This window comes from Scyliorhinus torazame, chromosome 2 (genome assembly GCF_047496885.1).
Source record: "Scyliorhinus torazame isolate Kashiwa2021f chromosome 2, sScyTor2.1, whole genome shotgun sequence".
NCBI lineage: Eukaryota > Metazoa > Chordata > Chondrichthyes > Carcharhiniformes > Scyliorhinidae > Scyliorhinus > Scyliorhinus torazame.
In genome coordinates, this window is record NC_092708.1 from 316,815,686 (window position 1) to 316,840,690 (window position 25,005).

A 25,005-nucleotide genomic window follows, 5' to 3' on the forward strand; every position below is an offset into this window, starting at 1 on the left:
CGTGGACAAGGAGAGCTCAGAAGGGACATGAGGGGAGATGGGAGAGAAACAAGATAAAGATGCAAATTCAGGGCTAGGGCAGGGGAGAGCATAAAAGAAAGCTTGGCCAGATGGACTAGTGGAAGGGAAGGATGCAGCTGATTAAATCGTCTCAATCCTAGTGAGAAAGAAGACGTAGAGCTCCTCGCACTTATTGGAAGTGAAGGTGGAGGAGACGGGTAACAGAGGTTTAAGATGGCAGTTTGCAGTTGAGAAAAAAATTGGGTATTATCTTTGCATTCCAGGAAAAATATTAAGCAGCTTTAGCCGCCGAGAGCACGATCCGATCGTATCTTGCATCTAGGCGAACCCAAAGTAGAAATATTTAAGGGAAAGTGTAACAGCAAATTTGCATACAGCAAGGTTCCACAATTGCACTGCTGATTCAAGGACAACTACTGGCCAAGATACTTAGAGAACTCTTTGAAAAGCCACCATGAGATTTTTTTCGTAACCATCTCAACAACCATTCAGGGCCCCTTTAATGTCTCACCTAAAAGTCAGGGGGCTGGATTCTCCGTTCCTGAGACTAAGTATTGACCCCGAGGCAGGACTCGTCGACTTTCACGATAGCAAATCTGGCACCGAATCTGGACTCATTCAGAAACTTTGGAGGGGCTAGCATCGGCACCACGTGGGACACAACCAATTCCAATCAAAAATGGTGCAGGATTCGTCAGGTGGCTGACAAGCTGCAGCTGTATATACAAATTACAATCCCCACACACACGCATCCCAGCCAACAACGTGGCACTGGTTACACTGGGGCCAGAGGGTACCGAGGGAGTGCCCTGGGGGGGACACCCATACGACCTGTGGCCCTAAGTTCATAGTGGGAAGCCAGCAGCATGCGCAGCTGCATGGTTGCCTGGCAGGCCACGGCAATGGTGCTCCATGCCCGTCCACTCCGACCCCACAGACCACCACCTGGCCACTCCCTGCTACTCCCCCCGGCACTGGCAAAAGTCCCTGGCCATCAGCACAACTGTCAGTAAACTATGGTGATGTTGGACACTTTCCGTACCCGCTCTCTCCCCCCTCAGCAGCCACGAGCCGGTTTCACAATTTTTAAAAGCACAAATCAAGCTTGCAGTCAGGAATTCGGCCCATCGGAGGCGGAGAATTGCTGTGGCCCCGGAGAATACCAGATTAGGCCTGCTAATGATATGCAAATAGTATTTACTGTACGTGCGTTCTGGAATGCATTGATGCTGCTGTCGAGGCAACGGAGAATTGCGATTTGACTTGAAATTGCCGCCCGCCGCGATTTCAACGTCGGAAGCGATTCGCCGCCCAAACGCATTTCGAGAGTCCGGCGTTGGCCGACAGAGAATCACGCCCAGGATCTTTGATAATGCACCACTCCCTCAAAACTGCATAGTGTTAAGTATGCGGTTGGTCAGTTATTGAGCAATTTAGACTTCATGTTCATCATGTTTGGAAACAGTGAATTAAGAAAATACTTTTTTTTGGATAAGCTATTAATTTAGACTGCAGGAATACCTGAAACTCTAGTTGCTGTTCTTGAAGTTTCTCCAAATGGCTTAGACGTTGATTCAAGAGCGTGTTTAACTGTGTCTCCAGCTCTCTGACTCTTTCTTGCTGTTCTTTGGGCCCTGGATCCTGAGCCCGAGCCTTTGCTTGATCTTTCACAACCTGCTTCATCTGTTGATCCATTTCCTGGAGTTTAGTTCCCAATTCAACCACAGTAGAAAGCTTACTTTCAAGGTCACTCTGGGCCTAAATTTAACAAATCACAAATAATTGAAAGCTACAATAGCTATCTCAAAAACATAAATTTCATTGACACGATAAAATCCCCTTCTCAAATTGTGGTATAATTGCATGTGCGGAATAATTTGCATGGCATTTGTATTTTATCAATGTAATTATTTTAAAAAACATTAATTCATGGGATGTAAGCATCCCACTAAGAAGTTGCTGGTTGGCCCCATTCTTAAACTGCTATAGTCAGTCTGGTAAATAACATCCCAACTTGAAGCTCAAAGAACCAAGAACAGTTCAGCACAGGAACAGGCCCTTCGACCCTCCAAACCGGCGCCCATCATGATTCCTGTCTAAACTAAAACTTTCTGCCTCACGGCGCCGAGGTCCCGGGTTCGATCCCGGCCCCGGGTCACTGGCCGTGTGGAGTTTGCACATTCTCACCGTGTCTGCGTGGGTCTCATCCCCACAACCCAAAGATGTGCACGGTATGTGGATTGGCCACACTAAATTGCCCCTTAATTGGAATTTCTGCACTTGCAGGGTCCATATCCCTCTATTCCCATCCTATACATGTATTTGTCAAGATGCCTCTTAAACCAAAATTTTGGGATTAAAAGTCCCATTACTCGAGACTTCCAGTGGCAGCCATGGTGTGAGTGGTCGTGCATTTGGCAGCTCCCGCTCGAGGCTGTTTTTTTGGACCGTTTCCCCATTTGTAGGGTGGATGTTTTGCGGAAAAAAGGTGTTGGGTGATTGGAGAAAAGTTGGACTCCACTGGTGGGGTTGGTGGATTGATCCACAGACCAGAAGTGGGTTGAGAAGAATGGAGCAGTTGGAGGAGAATTTTCGTGCGACACAGGTCAAGATGGCGGAGGGTAAAGGCTCTGCCCTGCCTGCCCAATGGTCGACGGACCAATTGGTGGACTTTTTAAATGAAAAGTTTAGTCGACAGGAGGAAGGTCCAGGAGGACCTAGCCAAGGCGTTGAAAGCAGGAATTGATCGTGTGGAAAAGAGGCTGGAGTCCCAGGGCCAGGCTAATCGGAAGTGGAGGAGGCGGTGGAGGAGCAGCTTGCCTTATTGCTAGCCGAAATAGGTGTGCTGCGGGAGACTCAGAAGCAGTTAAAGGGGAAAAGGTGGAGGGCCTGGAGTATCGCTCCCGGAGGCAGAACTTAAGAATTGTGGTGATGCCTGAAGGCATTGAGGGAGCAGACGCTGGCTCATATGTAGTCAAGATGCTGGAGAAGTTGATGGGGGGAGGGGGCCTTTGACCGGCCTCTGAAGGTCGACCGAACGCACAGGGCGCTGATGAGAAAGGCGCAGATGAATGAGCCGCCAAGGGCGATGGTGGTGAGTCTTCACCGGTTCCTGGGCAAGGAGAAGATATTGAGATGGGCAAGGCAGATGAGGAGATGCATCTTGGAGGGGAGTGAGCTTCGGTCTTCTATAAGGATCCACGTACAAGGATAGAACACAAGAGACAAGCTTATGATGTTGAGGTTGATAGCATGGTTGGAGGACTGACTAACTAACAGGAAACAGAGAGGCAGGATAAAGGAGTTATTTTCAGGATGGCAAATTAATGGAGTGACCCAGAGATCAGTACTGGGTCCTCAACTGTTTACAATCTACATTAATGACTTGGACGAATGCCCCGACTGCATTGAATCCACATTTTCTGACAATACAGAGATTGGTAGGAAAGCAAGTAGGGTACAAGGAGACTGCGAATAGATATAGATAGGTTAAGTGAGTGGACAAAAAATTGGGAGATAGAGTATGATGTGGGAAAATGTAAGGTTGTTCACTTTGGCAGGAAGAATACAAAAGCAAAAGATTATTTAAATGGACAGACACTGCAGAATTCTGCGATACACAGGAACATGGGTGTCCATAGACATGAATCACAAAAAGTCAGCATACGTGTACAGCAACTAATTGCAAAGAGTATGGAATACAAAAGTAGGGTAACCTTGCTACAACTGTACAGGGCATTAATGAGACCACACTACTGTGTACAATTCTGGTCACCGTATTTGAGGAGGAACATACTTGCATTGAAGCAATTCAGAGAAGATTACTAGGCTGATAGCCGGGATGAGGGGCTTGACTTATTAGGTAGGGCTGAGCAAGTTTGGCATAAAGTCATTGGAGTTTAGAAGAATAAAAGGTGATCTTATTGAAAAATGTAAGATCCTGAGGGGACTTGACCGTTTCAAATAAGGGGTCTTTCATTTAAGACAGATGAGAAGGAATTTCTTCTCTTGGAGGGTTGTTAATCTTTGGAATTTTCTATCCCAGAGAGCAGTGGTGGCTGGATCATGGAATGAATGCAAGGCAGAAGAGGCAAGAGGGCCGGAGAAATTTGGAATAGACCTCTTCCTTCCGCCCCCCCCCCCAAAATTGCTATTTCTGAAATTACATATCTAAATAGTATACTGTTACAGAACACTGCATTTTCCAGTAACTTCAATACCAAAAATAGGGAAAGTACCAATAAAACAACTCTTCAGATCATATATAATTTTTCAACAGTCTGCTGTACTCAAACTGCTCAAAGCAAAGATTTTTATTGTGGGGTTATATTGCACTTCGTCTTCCTCCTATTTAGATCCTGTTGCACCTTATACTGGCTGAAAGTTTAGGTAACTAACCTGAAACAACATCTGCCAATGCTTTTATGAACCCAGCCACTAGATGTCAAAGAGCAACCTGGAATCCCAAAAGGATAATCACTCAACATATGTGGAATTATTGACAAGGGTCATGTTCTACTATTTAATAATAGTGCCATGTATCACCAAAGTACAATGTTGTTATGCCATAAAACCTTACTCAATAAAGAAAAGGCTCCAGCAAACAAAATTAATGGCATGGTCATTAAACCCCAAAAGAACATTGCACACCCTACTCCAGAATCACTATTCTTGTATTTTCATATTTAATGATTCAGACAAGATTCTTAAATACTACCACAATCACAACATTCGACTATAAATGAATAGGCAAAGCAACTTGTCCCTTGATCATGATCAGTGCTATATCTGGCCAGTTACCAAGTTGTGTCTGTGAAAACAGTACTGCTAAATACTGATGATAATAGTTTTCATGCAAAACTACAAAGGTTAATTTTGGAAGAATGGTATAACTGCAATTTGCGTATGCAACTTATCACTGGTAGAATGGCAGGCCACATGTCGCCCCAGATCGCAGTAAGTATTGCTGAACATTCCTCATATAGATTTCACCAACCTTGAGGAGAGGTGCACTAGCAACAATGGCTGCTGCAGTGGCAGCTGCTGTAGTTGTGACAGAATTGAGTTGATGGTGGATCTCTCTTGCATCGTGTGTAAAAGGCTCCTTATTTTCAACAGAAGATTTGCGCAGAAGCTGTACTTCCACCTTTTTCCCGATATGACCACTCTGTACCTTCCTGCGTTAGGCGGGGAAAATTTAACTTGGGTCACACATTATCCAGAAATGTATGCAATCAATTTTTTAATTCTTTTATGGAATGAGAGCTTTGCTGGCAAGGCCATCTCTAACTTTCCTGGAAAAGATGGAACCTATTGAATCTATTGTTACCATCCACCAATTTCCCTATTGCACAAACAATTCCATTACAAGCAGAATAGAGATGCACACTCGTGTAATGGAAATATTTCTGCAATATATTCATGTAATATATACACACACATACATAAAAATATGTTGCTCCACAGCAGCACCATAAATTGGCAGAGGTTATTTACAATAATTCAGTCAACAACAACTTGCATCTATTACAAGTGTGATCAGTGTTTTTTATAATACAGAAATATACAAATTTTGCAATCAGTACCACTTGGTAGTTCAGTGCTGTGATCTCTACAACATAGTGACTAATAGTTATCAACCTAACAAATTAATAACTGGTTGTAAGTGCAGGTTTTGCTGAAGCAGTTTAGGATTAATTACTAGCAAACTCTATTTTCAGTATTTGCACAACAGAAGCACACAATTTATGTTCAGTTGGAAAATGGATAAAAACAGAAATGTCAATGGAGAAGCTCCAACTGAGGATATTTTAAACCTGTATCAAGTTGTTCAACGCAATCATGCCTCAACATTTCTTTCTACAAGATTATCTGAAATAAGTCAACTTTGACAGTTCTACAATATAAGCACAAATTGATGACGGTAATTTTAAACAATTTAGTTAAAAGCTTGTATTTATTTTAAGTGTCAATCTAACATTTGAAAATAAAACCAAAAGGAGATATTTATAATATTTAAAAAGTAAAAAAATGTCTAACACACACACACACACACACACACACACACACACACACACACACACAACCCAGTTAGACTTCACCACTCCTCTCTCTCTGGAGGTTAGTTCTAGCCAGACCTACCTTATATACAACAGTCCCCGCCCCATAGTTAACGGAGGAACACATACTCCTCGAGCCACACGGAGACTATCATAAAACTTCCCATGTGCTTTTTGCGGGATATTACACCCCTCTTTCCTCCCCCCCCCCCCCCCCCCTCCCCCCCACCTCCCCCCGCCAAAGTCTTAAGATCCCTTCAAGGGAAGACGAGGACGGTAAAGACAATGAGAAGAGGTCAGGTAGACTGTTGACGACAAAGGAACATAAGATTCCGGCTCTGGCCCCGCAGGTTGCACAGGCGCTTCGACAGAGGCACTTTGCACCCCTGTGATGGAACTGGAATAGCTGAAGTATAGCGAGCCAAGGAACGACACTCGGCTGGAACGCCAGGGCTGAGAACCTACAGGTGGTGGCCGGGCGACAACATCCAGGTCGGAGACTTCCACGGTCGCCGTATCCATATCAGAATCGGAGGGCCACACATCTGGCATTTGGGTCTCCTAAGGAGAAGACAGCCGTAGCAGAGCAGGAAACGAAGGCGGTGCAGTTTGCAATAGCTGGGCGAATCGTGCATGAAGAGGTGTTCCAGCGGTCAGTCGGATCGCAGGCGGGAACCGCCGAGAGTACAGCGGAGGAGCAGATAAATGGCCACAAATGTGATCAAGGTGCCTCTTCATTAGTTGGATGCGCACACGCACCTGATATGAGATGGGGCTGGTCTGTCGAACGATGACCCCTGGAGGCTAGCGAGGACCCTCACCGAAGTTGTGAGCGGAGATCTGCGGTCATGTGTGAAATAGCATAGTGGGCGAGGCCCACTAGGATAATGCCCTTGCAATTCTTGTGAGCGACGCATCTTAGCGCCAATGGCGGGGAGAAATAACCCCAAACGAGTGCATAGACCACGACCCATCAACAACTCTGCCGGGCCAACTTCGTGACTGCATGCTGTAGCCACCTAAATTGGCCAACTCCCGATTTAAAATGGCGAACGGCAAAGGCTGATGGAAAAATCAGCCAACAAGACAGAAACCAGCAGCTGCAGGTTTGCTGTGCATTTACCTCTGCAAAAACCGGACAACATCGATACCAGCGACCATCAGCATAACAAAGTAACAGCCATCTGCATACTGATGAGCAATCCCCGGGAACAATAAGTAACATTTTGGACACACAAAGCAAAGCCAGACTCCTCGGCGCCAGCAGGAGACAACACAAAGGAGGTGAACGAGCACCTCAAGACCGCCCATCGATCAGGGAACCGCCCCAGTATTGGAGAAAATCGAACCAAGCGATTGGAACAAAGTCCAATCACTTGGGACCAGGTACAGGGTCCACCCCGAAAGGTGGAAAGCCCCTGGGGACTATAAGAGTTAAGCCCCAAGTTCAAATCGCTCTCTTCAGCAGCTCCCCTTCACTCTCTTCTTCCTGCCCGGGTCACCCAGCAACACGAACCAACATTGACCGTGACCGGTGCAGTGACTCCAGTGATCACCAAAACCAGTAAGTCTTAATTCAACGCTCGCTACGAGATAGGCGCTCCTAGCTACCAATCTGTACCAACTTCGAATCCCGCAGACTCAGAACCCGAACGAAAGGCCATTTGTTCCCCTGACCTGGTGGGCCAGTTCAGTTAAGTATAGGCCTGTTAGTTGTAGAAGTAGCTTTGACGTAGAATTTGTGCATGAGTAGCGATTACTGTGTAGAATAAATGTGCTTTGATTTAAGTCTGACTAATCGGTGTATTAGGTTATTGATCATTACTCGGACTTGAACCTCGTGGCGGTATCATAAAGATACCTGGCGACTCGAGAGCAAAGGTAATAAAACAGAGCAATTGAACCAAGGAGAAAATCAGCAACAATGCAGAGTAGTGTGGTATGAGAAAAGAAATCAAACCAGCTTGGAATCCATTGATCCCGTGGATTGTTTTTTAGGCCCCGTTTGATAATCTGGATAGCACATTGCACCAATCCATTCGATGTGGGTGCCGTGCAGACATGTCAGATACCTTTCGACATCATGAAGGCGGCGAACTCCTCGCTTGTGAACAAGGCCCCGTTATCCATAACTAGGACCTCCAGCAAACTATGTGTGGAAAAAGAGGCACGCAGTCGGTTAATGGTGGCGCAGGAGATGGTAGACAACATTTTATATATCTCCAACCATTTCCAATGCACGTCCACGATCACCAGGAACATAGAGCCCTTAAACGGCCTGGTGAAATCTGCGTGAACCCGGGCGCAGGGATGCCCAGGTTATCAGGAATGGGTTAAGAGACATTCCAATTACATATCAAATTGATGTTAAGTATCCAATAATTGATACTGTTATGTAAAGGGGTTGCAGGCGTCAATCCAGGTCCTTTTCCATCGATGTCACGCCCAGTCCCCGAAAGAAAAGAGGCGTGGGGATAGTGAGGAAGCTGCCGCTATCCTCCGTGCAGTGTGCTTCGGGGTCGGACAGGCCCATTCCGCCCAGTACAATTTAGCACCCCAGACTTGTTCAATTTCTCAGGGGAGGAGGGCAGCAATAACCCCCTGCTTCTTAGGTTCTTAGCAGGTTATAGTTTGGAAGACCCTCTGTCCCAACCGCTGTCTTCGGGCACCTCTGCCACCATCCCGGACCTTTTCCGGTGTTATTTTCAGGGCCTTCCAGTGACCAGGCACGACAGGGGCTGAGCAGGCATCTGCACCACCGCCTCCTGCTGGCACGGGGCCCCAGGAGGAGCCTGAGGAGATCCCACCTGACGATGATCCCGGTGGCGGGATCAAGGCAACCCCTGCGTTGGTTGGTGGGCCCGTGTCGCCCGCCGCACTCAATGTGGTGGAGGATTCGGGCCCAGAGGGCGACTGTCCAAAAGCTGTCAGCCTCCCAGTGTCGGGAGCGCAGGGTGCACATGAGGCGCTCTGTAGCGGGGTGCAGGGCTCACTCGTGCCTGACACTGTGTCACCCCTCACCCCCCTGGGGGACTCCCGGAATCTGGCACATGATAATTGAAGGTTCTTTTGCTTTTCTGCCTCCGTAGATAGTTCAGGCAGTGCCCTATTGGGCCCCTCCTCCACCAACACCCCAACTCCCTCCCTACCACCCTCCTTTCCCCCCTCTCCCCACCACCCACCTTCCTTTCCCTTCTGTTGGGACAGACGCGAGGGTATTTGGTCTCTCCAGCGCAAAGTTTAGTGCTTGTACCATTTGTTTTTTGTCCAACTGTGTTGTGAACTGTTTTAATAATCAGAGTATCCTACCCCCCCTCCCCATACATTGGTACTGAGGAGAGGGTACCCTTTTCTCCAACACAAAATTAGTGTTTGTCTTGTTTGGCCTTGTGTATATTTTTTACTGTTTCAATAAAAAGATACGCAGTTGGCACTTGGGGTTGTGATAGAGTTATGTATGGAGTGTGTTCAAGGAAAAATAAAGGTGTTTGGGAAAGCAGAACCCTTGACTCTTTACTCAACAGCAGCACAGAACTAACAGTGGTAGCAGAGGATGGTTGCTGGGTAAAAGCAAAGGGTTGAAAGATACAACTTTTCCAGAAGAAAATAAAAAATTCTGCAGCAACCAAGGACTGAGTGAGAAGTAAAAAGAAATATGGCTGAACCTAGAATAAAGATTTCAGGATATGACTATCCGCCATTCTGAAAGGGGATGTATGACCAATGGAGAAGTTCAGTTGTCATGTGGACTAAAGTAACTGCTTTGGGGAAAAGGAAACAAGGTATGGCATTGGCTCTTTCTCTACCTTACCAGAGTAAAGTCCGAAGCAATGTGTTTTCTGAACTAGAATTGGAACAATTGGACTTGGAAGGTCTGGAGACTCTATTGAGCTTCATGGATAAGATTTATCAAAAGGATGACTTATTAAGTGCATATGAAGCCTGGTCAGAATTTGATAGATTTTGGAAAACAGAGGATATTTTTAGTATATAATGGAATTTAACAGACTGTACAAAAAGGCTGCAAAAACACTGCCTGGAATTTCCACAGTCAGTGTTGGCATTTAAGTTACTGGACTGTGCTGGAGTGACCAATATTTATAGGCTCCTGGATTTTACAGGAGTTAAGTCTGCAGATAATTGTACCTATTCGATCAAATGATAGAGGCCTTAAAAATGTTTCTGGGGAAACTTTCAATTCCTATGGCTCTAATGACACAAATGGGTCAGTCAGCAATAAGCAGACTATAGATGATGCACTATTGACAGGATGGCGAGATCTTGAGGTTACAAACAGGCTACAAGAGTATGGAAGGAGATTGGGACCTGGAAATTATGAGGACAGAAACCCATTTAAAACTTATAGCAGGAGGAGGGTCATGGAGAATGGTAATAGGAAACTGAACCCCAAAAATGCCTGGGGTATGATAAATCGATGTTTTCAGTGTGACTCTCAATTTCCCTATCCTTTCAACTAGCCAACACGTTATAACAAAGTGTTTGAGGCTACCCATGACACGGAAGAGTCAGAAGAGGAAAATGATAGTGACCAGAAAGAAGGCATTGTGCTATTAACGAGCAGTTTTACTCCTGAAATGAGAGTGTTGGTCCTTCTATTGTGCTGTATTGGACAGTGGCTGCACATCTACTGTGTGTGGAATTGACTGGCTAAAATGTTACCTGGACTCTTTAAAAATCGTAACAAGGTTAAAGAATTTGAAAGTTCCACAAGTTTCAGGTTTGGGGATGATGATGCCCTGAAGTCACTGAAATGAGTGGTGATCCCTTGCAATATTACCGGAGTGAATCATTTCATTAGCACAGATGGTGTACCTTTGCTTCTGAGCAGACTATCGATGAAGAAAGCACACATGAAACTGGACATGGAACAGGATAAGGCAACAGTTTTTGGAAAGACGGTGGACTTACAATTTCCAGAGTCAGGACGCTATTGTATTCCATTAATGATAAATAATGTTTCAGTGCAGTCAGTAATGAAGTTTTATTAGCAGTTGGAAATGGGACTTTAGCTGATAAAAAGCTCATTGTATTGAAACTGCATAGGCAATTTGCGCATCTATCTCCTCGGAGGCTGAAATATTTAAAGGATGCAGGGGTAAGGGATGAAGACTATACTAAGCTGATAGAACAGGTTAGTGATTGCTGTGAGGTTTGTCGGAAATACAGAAGGACACCATCACGACCAATAGTAACCCTACCCTTGGCTAGAGATTTTAACAACATTGTCGCCATGGACCTTACGATCTGGGATAAAGCGAACAATATATTTATTTTGCATTTTGTAGATTTAGCGACCAGATTTAGTCAATCAACCATTGTACGTAGTAAAGAAAAGAGAGTAATCCTAGATCAGATCATGGAAAAATGTATAGGGACAGGAATGGGCCCACCGACAAAATTCCTTCCAGACAATGGGGGAGAATTTGCTAATGATGAGTTTCGGGATGTGTGAAAATGGAAATATCACAGTCATGAATACGGCTGCGGAAAGCCCATTTAGTAATTTAGAAAGAAACCATACTATAATAGATGACATGCTCCAGAAAATTTTGGCAGATCGACCAAATTGCAAGTTAAATTCAGCCTTACCATGGGTGGTTCATGCAAAGAATTTGTTGCAGATGGTTGGAGGCTATAGTCCCCATCAATTAGCGTTTGGTGGAAATCCTAAAATTCTGTCCATTTTGGATGACCAGCCTCCAGCTTGGGAAGGGACTACAATTAGCTCTGCTTTGCTGAGCATGTAAATGCATTACATAGCAGTAGAAAAGCTTTTTTGGAAGCAGAAGTCACTGAAAGAATTCGCAGAGCTTTAAGGCATAATGTAAGCCATCAAATACCGTTTTTCGGCAAGAAGCATAGTATACAATAAGAGAGACAATTTTAATGAATGGAAAGGCCCAGTGAAGGTCATAGGCACAGAAGACATGTTTTGTAACATGGCAATCAGACTATTAGGGTACATTCATCAAGGATAATGGGTACAGATTACAAACTTTCAAATTTACAAAGAGCAGATGAACATGAGGAGGAACCAGGGTCATCTGGTACGCACCTGTTACAGAACTATGAGGACCAGTTAACTGATATAGATAGGGTTTCTGTAGAGGAACACAATACTGCTGGTGAATTAGAACAGGCCATTTTTCCGAAAGAACAACTGCCAAACGTTGGTACAAATGGCATACTTGCCTGAAGAGTCTAGTCAATCGAAGGGTGTAACTATTATTAGTAGAGCAGGGAAGGCCACTGGAAAGAATAAACACTGGTTGAATGTACAGCATACAGGGGAGGCTGTCAAGACAATGGACTGGGAACACGAAGTTCAAAAATGGAGGGCACAGAAACGCAGTGCCAGTTTAGATAGTAAGTCGGATAGTGAACGGGTTCACAGGAAAAGGTCGAGAACTATTGAAAGGACATCAGCAGGAGGGAAAGATCAAGCAATAGCAGTACAAAACGAGATACCAGGCTGCATAGGAGACATAGTTTGTCAAGGTCTCGGAACATGGGCAAGACGAAGAATGCTACTAGGAGTAGAAGCCCACTTGCTCGTGAGATTTTGGTGGCCTCCAATAAATTAGATGAAAATTTTATCAAAGATGCCAAACAGCAAGAACTACATAGTTGGAGTGAATTTGGTGATACCTAAGTATCACATAGGGGACAAAGAGCTCTATCCTACAATGGATTTGCATGGAATAGGTTCTTCCGGATGGAACTTATAAGGCAAAGGACAGGCTTGTGGCAAGAGGATTTGAAGAAAACAAAGATCAGTATTTAAGGGTGGATTCACCTACAGCAGGAAAGGTTATTTTAAAGATCTTCTTGGCTCTATTAGCCACAAAGGCATGGGAATGCAAATCTATAGATATACAAACTGCCTTTTTGCAGGGGCATCAGCTTCAGAGAGACATTTTTCTCTGCCCTCCTAAAGAGGCAGCTAACACAGAAGGGGTACTCTGGAAGTTGAACAAATGTGCATCTGGATTACATGATGCGTCTAGAGTCTGCATTTTTCGGTAAGGTCAGTTTTGTTAAGGTTAGGCTGTTGCCAGTTGAAAGCAGATCCGGCAATGTTTTACTGACACTATAAAGGAAATCTTTCTGGCATCTATATGATGCATGTCGATGATTTTCTGTTGGGTGGTACTGGTGATTTCAAAGCTGTTGTAATCTCTGGGTTGAGGAAAGAATTCAGGGTTGGAAGAAAGGCTTTCGGTGCATTTAAATATCTTGGACTGGAAATCGGGCAGACTGAGTTAGGTGCAACTTTACGTCAGCAATCATATTTGGAGAGCATTAGCCCAATAGCCCAAGATTAAATGGTTTCAAAGATAGAAAAAGAGCAACTGCGTAGTTTAATTGGGCAACTGAATTGTTTAGGTAGACAGACTAGACCGGACGTTAGTTTTGATGTCTTAGAGTTGAGTAGAAAAACGAATGATCCTAAAGTAGAAGACCGAATGAGAGCAAATAAAGCATTGGTCAAACTAAAAATGCAGGAGTGTGTTTTGAGGTTCCCAGTTTTAGGTGATCTCAGGCACTTGAAACTCATCGTTTATCGTGATGCGTCCTATGCAAATTTATGTGATGGGGTTTCAAGCGCAGGAGGTTTTATAATTGCCCTTTTGGGGAACAATGGTAAATGTTGCCTTCTTGTGTGTGAAACAAAGAAAATAAGGAGTGGTCAAAAACACTTTGGCCACTGAGACATTAAGCCTTGTAGAGGCTGTAGATATGGCCTTTTATATCTCCCAGATATTGACAGACATTTTGGGATTAGGGAACTTGGGTAACACACCCATTGAGTGTCACATTGACAATAAATCCCTGTAGGAAAATGTGCACTCTACAAAACGTGTGAATGAGAAAAGGTTAAGGATAGACATCGCCAGTTTGAAGCAGATGCTAGACAAAGGGGAGATAGCAAAAATTAAATGGGTCAACAGTAGCCATCAGTTATCCGATTGTTTCACGAGGAGAGGGGCTAGTTCGCAGAAACGTTTGAACATTGTTAACGAAGGGCACTTGTTTCTGTGACTTTTTTTTACTTACAGAAATGAATTAAAGAAAAATAAAGTGAGGGGAAATTGTGTGTTTTTTTGAGTTTCTTGTAATTTTGTTTTCTTGGGAGGAAACCCAATATTTACCAAAAAAGATTTTTCTCCAAGGAAGAGGAGAGTGTTAGGAATGGGTAAAGAGACATTCAAATTACATATCAAATTGATGTTAAGTATCCAATAATTGACACGGACATGTAAAGGGGTTGCAGGTGGCACTTGGGGTGGTGATAAGAGTTTTGTATGGAGTGTGTTCAAGGAAAAAGAAAGGTATTTGGGAAAGAAGCAGAACTCTTGACTCTTTACTCAACAGCAGCCCTAAACTAACACCGGTCACTCCCATGGATGTAGGGGCGCTGCCGCAGGGACATTTTGATGGGCCTGACAGATGGTGCAGCAGTGAGCGAGCAACTCTATGTCCGAATCTATGCCGGGCTACCGGACATGGCTCTGGGCCAGCATTTTCATCACTCCAGGATGCATGGTGTGAAGGTCCTTCAGGATCAGCGACTGCCCTTTTTCTGGAACAACAACTCTGGTACCCCAGAGGAGAACCCCGTCCTCCATGGTCAACTTTGCGATCTTTTTTGAAAAAGCCTTCATCCCATCCTGGCGCCAGTTTAGTAAAGGCAACGGAGTCAGTTGAAGAAAAATAAAGTACTGGTTTATTCACAACAGAAACGTGTATATACACAGAACCCGGTTAGGTTTCACCGGTCCTTTCTCTCTGGAGGCCTGTTCTAGCCAAGTCGACCTTATATACAACAGTCCCTGTCCCGTAGTTAACAGCGTAGTTAACAGGCATACTCCTTGAGCCACACAGGAACTATCATCAAACCTGTCCCGTGTGCTTTGTGTGTGATATTACAATTTTCTTACAAGGCATTCATGTGTCGCAAACTGCAATGAAAACTAAAAGCACAGATCAATAAAATACTTAACTTCGCTGGGAGGCAATCAGCAGTGGATTACCACTCCACAGCAAGTTACCCATGCTTAAAATTGAAAGTGCCTGTCTTGCCCTGACCTTCCTGACTCAGGCTGGAGGAGACTGAAGAAACGATGTGCGACCACAGCTCCAGCAGCAAATTGCGGAGGAGCAGAGGGAAGGAGGACATGCCCCCTTTTATAGCACTAGCTGCCGTAAATCAGGCGAGTTTAAAAGATCCCATTGAAAGGGAGAAGGTAAGTGAACGGGAATATGCGGGTGGGGACTTGGACATCGGCAGGAATGATTCAGAGATGGTGAGGGTTTAAACATGGGGATGGGTGGGGAGACATTTTGAGGAGGGGGTTGGGTGCACCATGTGGGAATCGGTCTGGATGCTTAAAATAGTTACTCTGAGGTGAGACGTGATTTTATTTTCTTCTAACGCTTTCACATCAACTATGAATGAAAGAGTGGCAGAACCATCCACAGTTAGCAATTTAGGTCGCTTTGTCAGATGGTTCCCAGCCCAGTGCAGTTGTCCAGGGAAAGTTAGCTCTTCTGAACAATTGCCAGGTAAACCCTTATGTGGAAACTTCCAAGGGGTTCTTTGGAAAACCCTCCAAATCTGATGTTGAGGAGCCACAAAGCTATGGCCCGTCATTTTGAAAATTTGATCAATATTTTATTCACCAATGTAATCCATTATCAAAGTTTTGCAACATGTCATGTTAAAAAAAATTGGGCCATTGAATCTCTTACTTCATAACTTTTGCTTTCTGCAATAACTTCCGATTATATTGGAATTTGAGTCGACCAACTGCAAGGGTACTGTCTGTGCTTCTGTTCTTAAATAAACATTACTTACTTTATTAAACTACGAGTTTTCCAAACAAAGCATTAGATTTATATATGTAATTTAATAAAACAAAGAGGGAAAGGTACTAAATATCTTCATATTTACATACAACTTTTCCAATATACAGCAGAACAGCCAATCAACTTGAGAAATTCACAATTCTGCTAGACACTAATACATTTCCTCATGTTCAATTCTCAGCACCACACTTTAGGAAGGTGAAGACTTTGGAGAAGGGGCAGAAGCAATTTACTGCAATGATTCAAGGGATGAAAGATTGTAGTAATGTGGATAAACTAGAGAAGTTTGGATTGCTCCCCTCAGAGTTGAGAAGGCAAAGAGGAGTTGGAATGGAGTTGCTTAAAATCTTGAAGAATTTAAATAGTTTCTATTTATTTAGTCTATTTCCAATAGTTGAAGGATCAATAACCAGAGGGCACAGATTTAAGGTAGCTGACAAAAGAAACAGAAGCGACATGAGGAGTAACTTTTAGGCAATGAAAAGGCAGGACTCGGAATGCACTGCCTGATAAGGTGTTGAATACAGATTCACTAGCAGCCTTCAAAAGAAAATTGGATAAATACTTAAAGGAAAAAAGATTGCAGGGACATTGGAAATGAGAGAGGAGTGGGAAAAACTAGATTGCTCTTCGCAACAGTGAGATTAGACCTGTTGAGCTGTCTGGCCTCCTTCTGTAATGACCTATTTTCAATAATTCATCAACATTATCCACCATTAATTATTGAATGGAACATATTTTTACTTATATGAGATGAGGGCAGAATTGGACAAACTTTGTAGGCTTTATTCACAGCACAAACTACTGGCCAGACGTACAAGAGCATCTTTAATCAAACAGCTGGGGAAGCTGTGGTACATAGAAACATAGAAAATAGAAGAGGAGGCCATTCGGCCCTCGAGCCTGCTCCACCATGCATTATGATCATGGCTGATTATCAAGTTCAATACTCTGATCCCGCCTTCCCCCCATATCCCTTGATCTCTTTAGCCCCAAGAGCTATATCTAATTCTAATATCTAAGCACAGTGGTATTATCGCTGCACCAGTAATCCAGAGACCAAGGTTAATGCTCTGGCAGATGGTGGAATTTAAACTCAATTAAACATCACAAATTAAAAGTCTCATGATGACAATGAAACTATTATCAATTATCATTAAAAAAAACAACTGGTTCACTGATGTCCTTTAGGGAAGGAAACCTACTGTCCTTACCTGGTCTGGCCTACATGTGATTTCAGACCTACAGAAATGTGGTTGACTCTAAATGCGCTCCGAAATGGCCTCGCAAGCCACTCAGTTTTACTCGACCATTACAAAGAAAACAAAAAGGAATTAATCCTGGCGGACCATCCGTCATCGACCTATCCCTTGGTTTGTCCTGTCCCAATGGCAGGACAGGCCCAGCAGAGGTGGTGACACACTGGTATACAGTTGGGATTGAATTGCCCTCAGAGGCCTTAATATCGACTCTCGGCCCCATGAAGTCACACGGCACCAGGCCAAACATGGGCAAGGAGATCTCCTGCTGATTACCATGTACCATCCCCCTTCAGCTGATAAATCAGTACTCTTCCATGTTGAAGACCACTGGGAAGAATTACTGAGGGTGGCAACAGCGCAGAATGCACTTTGGGTGAGGGACATGAAAATCCATCACCAAGAGTGGCTCGGTAGTACAACCACAGATCGAGCTGGTCGGGTCCTAAAGGACATACCTGCTGGACTGGGACTGCAGCAGGTGGTGAGGGAACCAACAAGAGGGAAAAATCTACTTGACCTCATTCTCACCAACCTACCTGCCGCAGATGCATCTGCCTATGACAGTATCGGCATAGTAACCACAGCACAGTCCTTGTGGAGACAAAGTCCCGTCTTCACATTGAGGATGCGCTCCATCGTGCTGTGTGGCACTACCACCGTGCTAAATGGGATAGACTTGGAATAGATCTAGCAACTCAAGACTGGGCATCCAAGAGGCGCTGTGGGCTTTCAGCAGCAGCAAAACTGTACTCAACCACAATCTGTAACCTCATGACCTGGCATATCCCCCACTCTGTCAGTTTTCTGGTCTTGCACACAATTAAAGACCCCCCCCATGATGAGTCGATGGGTGTCCAGTTCAGAGATTTCGACCATTGTTTTCTTGATGAACTCCGTGTCATCCCAGTTTCGGGTGTATATATTTACCACAACTACTGGGGCCACTGCCAGTGTCCTGCTGACCATAGCGAATCGCAACCCCGGGTCCATCACTGTATTTGTCGCCGTGAACGCTACTGTCCTGTTAACTAATATGACCACCCCCCTTGCCCTCGTGTCGTAGCACGCCTGAAACGTTTGTTCCACCCAGTTCTTCCTTACACGCAGTCCATCCCTCTCTCTTAGGTGCATCTCTTGTAGGAAGGCTATGTCCACCCGCAGGATTGAGAGATGGGCGAGGAGTCTGGATCTTTTCACCAACCCATTGAGGCCTCTCATGTTCCATGTGGCTATTCTAATGGGGGAGTTCTGCCCTCCTCTCCTGTGGGGTCAGCCATACTCGCCCTGTGGGCCTGGTCCTGTTCACCCAGGTCTGCACTTGCTCTCAGGCCATTTAAGATGGCCACTGTGTACTTCGTCTTTTTCGTCGTCTCCATGTCCGACTTGTTGCAACCAGCTTTCTACCCTTCCCCCACTATGCCCACCCCCTGGTTCCCCCAGCTCTCCGTTTCCACATGCTCCCCCTTCTTGCCCTTCCCTCCTACTTTGGCTGTACACCCTCTGCCCCTCCCCTCAAGCTCCCTCCTCTTTTACTCTTTGTTTCCCCAAAACGTCTGCTTCCCCCCCCCCCCACCCCCCCAAAAACCACCACCACAGCCTCGGACGTGGTTGCCCCTGCTCTTTTCGAATCCTTAAGATCTACGGTTAAGCCATTGCCTTTTATTGCTGTTTCCCCAGTTCATTTTTCTGGACGAACTTGTTAGTCTCCTCCAGGGATTTGAAGTAGTAACCATGCCCTGGTAGGTGACCCATAGTTTGGTGGGATTGAGCATGCCACACCGCACTTTGCTCTTGAACAGTGCAGATTTGGCGTCATTAAATTCTTCCCGGCTTTTATCCAGTGTCCTGCTCCAATGTCCTGATACAGGCAAATGGAATGTCCTTCCAACTTGCATGTCTTTGTGCTTTTCACCCACCTCAGGATCCACTCTTTGTCTTGGTACCTGTGCATCCTTACAATTATCGCCTGTGGTGGTTCCCCTGACTAGGGCCACTGCCAGAGTGGCCTATGTGCACGGTCTACCTCCGGGGCTTGGCGAAGCCCTCCTCACCAACCAGCTTCTTGAGCATCGCTGCTACATACTGCGCAGGGTTCCTTCGCTTCATGCTCTCTGGCAACCCCACAATGTGCAGCTTTTGTTTGCTCAGTCTATTCTTTTGGTCGTCGGGTCTTTTTTCTCAGCCCTTTCAGAGTCCTGCCCAGCCTCGTCACTGGGCTTCAAGTGTCACGATCCGGTCTCCCTGGCCTATGGCGGTTTTTTAGAGGTCTCGCGTTGTTCCCTATTGGGCCTCAAGCCTCCTCTCCATTTTGTCCATAGCCTCCTTCATGGGTGCCGTTGCACCTTGACTGCTAGCCCCACAGTCGCAAAGAAGTCTTCCTTCATTGCCTCCATGTGTGTCTGGAGTTCGGAGGTGGTGAAACTCATCATTTTCTCCATCAGCGCCTGGGGTGCGCTGGAGGTTCTGTGGGGTTGGCCGTCGCCATTCCGTTCTGCCACAGGGACCTATGCGCTCCAAGGCTGAGATTTGCCTCTCCTCACTTTTGCTGCTTTTACGGCTGGGTTGTTGGTATCTCAGCATTCTGGCTGGCACTGTAGTCTGTAGTTGATGGGTTTGGAGGACATTCTGTCCTTTTGGTGCCTGTTTGTTGGGGTCCAATAGTCTTCGAGAAGAGCCACGTGTTGTGCGACCGCTCAGCTCATGGCCGCCACTGGAAGTTCGCAATTTATATCAATGACTTCAACAAAGAGACTGAGTAATTTATTTTCTGATGATACAAAATAAGGTGGGAATGTGAGCTCTGAGGAGGATACAAAGTGATTGCTAAGAGAGAGGGCCAGGTTCAGCAAGTGGGCAACAAGGTGGTAGATGGGAGTACATTGTGGGGAAGTGTGAAGTTATGCAGTTTAGTAGAAAGAATAGAGTAACAGGATATTTTTTTAAAGGTATTAAATTTTTTAATGTTGATGTTCAGAGAGACTTGTGTACTCATACAAGGAAAATAAAGTTAGCATACAGATACAGCAAGCAATTAGAAAAGCAAATTGCACAATGACCTTTTTTACAATGGGACTGGAGTATAACACTAAGGAAGTCTCCTACAATTGTTTTGAGCTTTGATGAAACCACATGTGGAGTACTGAATGAAGGTTTGGTCTCCATATATGTGGTAACTTGATACTGCAAAGTAGGTAATCAAATACATTGCTTAAAAGGAACTTCTTTATATAAATAAATCACGAAGTTTAACAATAACTAATTCAGTATTATTAACTGTTTTAACAGTAATAACTATGATAACAAGAGCTCTAGTAAAGTAGGTCTTGCTGACAGGTCACCCCCTTACAGAGTAATAAAAGCCTGCTCAAAACTCGTACATGTTAGGAACCGTGAACAGATGCCAGTAAAACAATTACATCATAGAAAAATTTATAAGAACACTCTCTACTCAAAATGACACTAACAATATCTAAGGAAGAATATATTTGCATCAGAGGTAATACAGCACAGTAGAAAGATTCCTGATAAGAAAGGCTTGTCCTGTGATCGGAGTAAATTGGGCCGACACTCGCTGGAGTTTAGATGAATTAGGTGATTATCATTAAAACATACAAGATACTGAAAGGACTTGAAAGGGTAAAGGTTGTTTCCCCTGGCTGGGGAGTATAGAACAGTGGGTACAGCTATGAAGCATCATGAAGTCACTAAGCAAGTTCTATCTTTTATTTTTTCTGTTTTAACCTACTTCGCCAGTTATGCAGATGTGAATAAATTGCAGTTTACCAGTTATGGTAGAATTTGGTCAATTAAGGAATCAGGTTTGTCACCCAGTGATTATGCTGCCCGCTTTCCCAAGGCAGCGGGAGGTGCAGATGGAGTCAATGGATGGGAGGCAGGTTTGTGTGATGGACTGGGCTGTGTTCACGATTCTCTAAAGTTTCTTGTGGTCTTGAGCAGTTGCCATTCCAGGCTGTGGTGCAGCCAGATAGGATGCATTCTATGGTGCATCTGTAAAGGTTGCTAAGAGTTAATGTGGACATGCCAAATTTCCTTAGTTTCCTGAGGAAATATAGGCGCTGTTGTGCTTTCTTGGTGGTTGTGTCGACGTGGGTGGACCAGGACAGATTTTTGGAGATGTGTACCCCTAGGAATTTGTAACTGCTAACAATCTCCACCTCGGCCCCGTTGATGCTGACAGGGGTATGTACAGTACTTTGCTTCTGAAGTTAATGACCAGCTCTTTAGTTTTGCTGGCATTGAGGAATAGATTATTGTCGCTGCACTAGGTTCTCTATCTCCATCCTGTATTTGGACTCGTTGTTATTCGAGATCCAGCCCATCATGGTCGTATCTTCAGCAAACTTGTCGATGGAGTTGGAACCAGATTTTGACATGCAGTCGTGTGTGTACAGGGAGTATAGTAGGAGGCCAAGTACGCAGCCTTGCGGGGCCCAGGTATTGAGGACTATTGGGGAGGAGTTGTTGTTGTTTATTCTTACTGATTGTGGTCTGTGGGTCAGAAAGTCGAGATTCCAGTTGCAGAGTGAGGAGCCAAGTCCTAGGTTTTGGAGCTTTGATATGAGCTTGGCTGGGATTATGGTGTTGAAGGCGGAGCTGTAGTCAAGAAATAGGAGTCTGATGTAGGAGTCCTTGTTGTTGAGATGCTCTAGGAATTAATGCAGGGCCAGGGAGATGGCGTCTGCTGTGGACCGGTTGTGGCGGTATGCGAATTGCAGTGGATCAAGGCGTTCTGGGAGTATGGAGGTGATGCGCTTCATGACCAACCTCTCGAAGCACTTAATTATGACTGAAGTCAGGGCCATCGGACGGTAGTCATTGAGGCACGTTGCCTGGTTCTTCTTTGGCACCAGTATAATGGTGGTGTTCTTGAAGCAGGCGGGGATCTCGGAGCAGAGTAGGGACAGGTTAAAGATGTCCGCTAACACATCTGCCAGCTTGTCCGCGCAGGCTCGGAGTGCAGGACCAGGGATCCCATCCGGACCAGTCACCTTCCGAGGGTTCACTTTCAGGACGGCCGATCTGACTTCAGAAGCTGTGATGGTGGGTATGGGTGTGTTATGGGCTGCTGTGGTATGCGACAGCGGATCGTTGGTTTCCTGCTCGAACCGAGCATGGAATGCATGAGTTCAACAGGGAGGGGTGCGCTGCTGCTGGAGATACTGCTCGGCTTCGCTTTTAGCCCATTATGTTGTTTAGACCTTGCTACAACCGCCGAGAGTCTGTAACGCTAGTCTGTGACTCTAACTTGGTCTGATATTCTCTCTTGGCATCTCGGATGGCTTTGCGGCGGTCATACCTGGATTTCTTGTATAGCTCAGGGTCGTCTGCCTTGAATGCCTCAGACCTGTCCTTCAGTAGGGAGTTAATCTTGCGATTGAGCCATGGCTTCTGGTTGGGGAACGTACGTACTGCTTTCTTTGGCACGCAGTCATCCACACTTCGCTGATAAAGTCTGTGACGGTGGTGGCATACTCATTTAAGTTGGTCGCTGAGTTCTTAAATATGGACCAGTCCACTGTCTCTAAACAGTCATGTACAAACTCTTCTTTTTCCTTGGACCAGCACTGCAAGACCTTCTTAGCTGGATTCTCCCGCTTGAGTTTCTGCTTGTATGCCGGGAGAAGGAGCACCGTCTTGAGGTCTGATTTTCCAAAGTGCGGTCGGGGGATGGAACGGTAGGCGCCCTTGATTTTTGAGTAGCAGTGGTCAAGAGTGTTGTCACCCCTGATGGGGCAGGAGATGTGCTGGTGGAATTTTGGCAGTACACTCTTGAGAATGGCCTTGTTGAAGTCCTCGACCACAATGAACACGGGGTCACGTCTGGCAGGGTCCTGGGCACCGGTTGAAGTGGGGGTTGCTGGGGGGCATGTTTGCGATCCGGTCGGGTCCCAGCATTCTGTGAGTACGGGAATACCTTGCGGCGCGTTCTGTTTCGTTGTTGTTTATAACGGTATACAGTTCTTCCAGGGCCTACTTCACTTCTGCCTGGGCTGGGATGTCTCTGTGAAACAGAGCACACAGCAGTCTCTTACTTCTCTCTGAGAGGTAAGTCTAGCGTTCAGTTCATCCAGCTTGTTTTCGATCGCTTGTACGTTTGTCAGGGGTATGCTGGGGAGAGGAGTCTTGAAACTGCGTTGCTTCAGTTTCACCTGCAGACCGCCCCGTTTCCCTCGCTTCCTCGGTCGGTGGCTGCGGCTGGATGGACCCGGGATCCGAAGGGAGAAGTCTGACCTTGTGGAAGGTAGGTGGTTGCGTCTGGCGGGGCCCAGGGCGCTGGCGGGGATGTGGGCGCTGGTTAAGTTTCCGGGGTCACGTTTGGCAGGGTCCTGGGCACCGGTTGAAGTGGGTGTTGCTGGGGGGGCATGTTTGCGATCCGGTCGGGTCCCAGCATTCTGTGAGTACGGGAATACCTTGTGGCGCGTTCGGGTCCTCGCGTGGGGTCTCCGCCATTTCGGGGGTCCTGGACGCAGGCAGGGGGGCTTCCTGAGGCAGGTTGGGCTGGGTCCCGTGTTCGGTTCCCTCCTTGGATGCTCCTGGGGTCAGGTCTTGGAGTAGGCCTGGTGGGACCCCCATGTGGATTTTTCTTTCCTCCATCTCCAGGTAGGTCGGGTTGCTGGGTGGGCCTCTCCGGGTCAGGTGATGTTAGGCCGGGTCTTGTGGTCGGGGGCCTGGTCGGGAGCTCCGGGGGTTGCCGTCAGTTCTGAGGCCGGGTCGGGTGCTCTGAGGCCGGGTCAGGTCCAAATCGAGGTCGGGGCCTCACTTCCAGTTTGGGCCTCTTCCGCTTCCAGGTCGTGGAGGTCAGGTTGGGTCGGGTTCTAAAGAATGCATGGTAGGTGCAGAAAGCAAAGGCGATCCAGCAGTTGGTCAACAAGCATGATAAAAGAGGCGGCTTTAGCGCAATCAAGACTACTTACAGCCCCATGCACCCAAGACCCTACCAGCGTGGGAGAAGAGTCAAGAATGGAGAAGTGCTCATCAAGAGAGGGACATGGGTATTACATGATGTGAGCACGGGAGCAGCGGAGTTTTCACGAGCTCTGGCTCTACTGATCTTTTAATCCTTTAGTTTACCCTATTCCGCACCCTACAATTACTTACTTTAAGGTTTTATGTCTTGTACTATTCCCTGGAAGATTCTGGCTAGATTTTAGTGATTAGGAGCAAAGTGAAATCAAAAATTCCTCATTTGACTGAGGTTGGATGTGGCTGGGGTGGGGCCCAGCTTGCAGTGGCAGGCCTATGCCTTGGAGGTGCTGTCGGAATCAAGGTGATGACTACCATTGTGAATGATGCTCTGGACGATGTTCTGATCTCGTTCCTTGGTACAGATTTTTGGTCCTCCCTTTGACGAACTGCAAAAAGCCCTTGAGAGAATGGTGGAAACGGAGAAGAGAATCCTGTTATTTTATAGAGCAGTCTCCATGGTGAGGTCTCACCTTCAGTTCTTGGAAATCCTGTTGCATGGTTTGTAATTTATACTGACCGACTCGGGGAGTAAGCGCCAGACAGAGAATGTTTCTACGCCTGGTCTCTTGAGAGGAGCAGGGGAGGAATTTGAGAATTGGCTGCCATGCTTTCGCAATCCCGATTTGAAGGCTGGGTGTTTCAGGTTCGACGGAGTATTTTGTATCCAGTCTTAAGAGGCCTGGGGTCGCTCAGAGACCTTGACCACAGGTCTTATGTTGTCTTGTCCTCAATGCTCATTGTGAGGGGTTGGAGACGGCTGGATGTGTCGAATCGTCCCCTCATGC

At 45.9% G+C, this 25,005-nt stretch overlaps 1 protein-coding gene across 3 annotated transcripts in view; it reads right to left on the reverse strand.

Moving 5' to 3' along the window:
- The window catches only part of kiaa0586 (KIAA0586 ortholog), a 934,633-nt gene that overhangs the window by 842,145 nt on the left and 67,483 nt on the right, over nucleotides 1-25,005 (reverse strand). For all 3 annotated transcript variants that reach the window (XM_072489245.1, XM_072489251.1, XM_072489243.1), the window contains exons 5-6: nucleotides 5,018-5,198; nucleotides 1,543-1,779 (exon numbers count right to left, since the gene is read on the reverse strand). In XM_072489245.1, coding sequence (XP_072345346.1) covers nucleotides 1,543-1,779; nucleotides 5,018-5,198 — 418 coding nt within the window. The remainder of the gene's footprint in view (nucleotides 1-1,542; nucleotides 1,780-5,017; nucleotides 5,199-25,005) is intronic.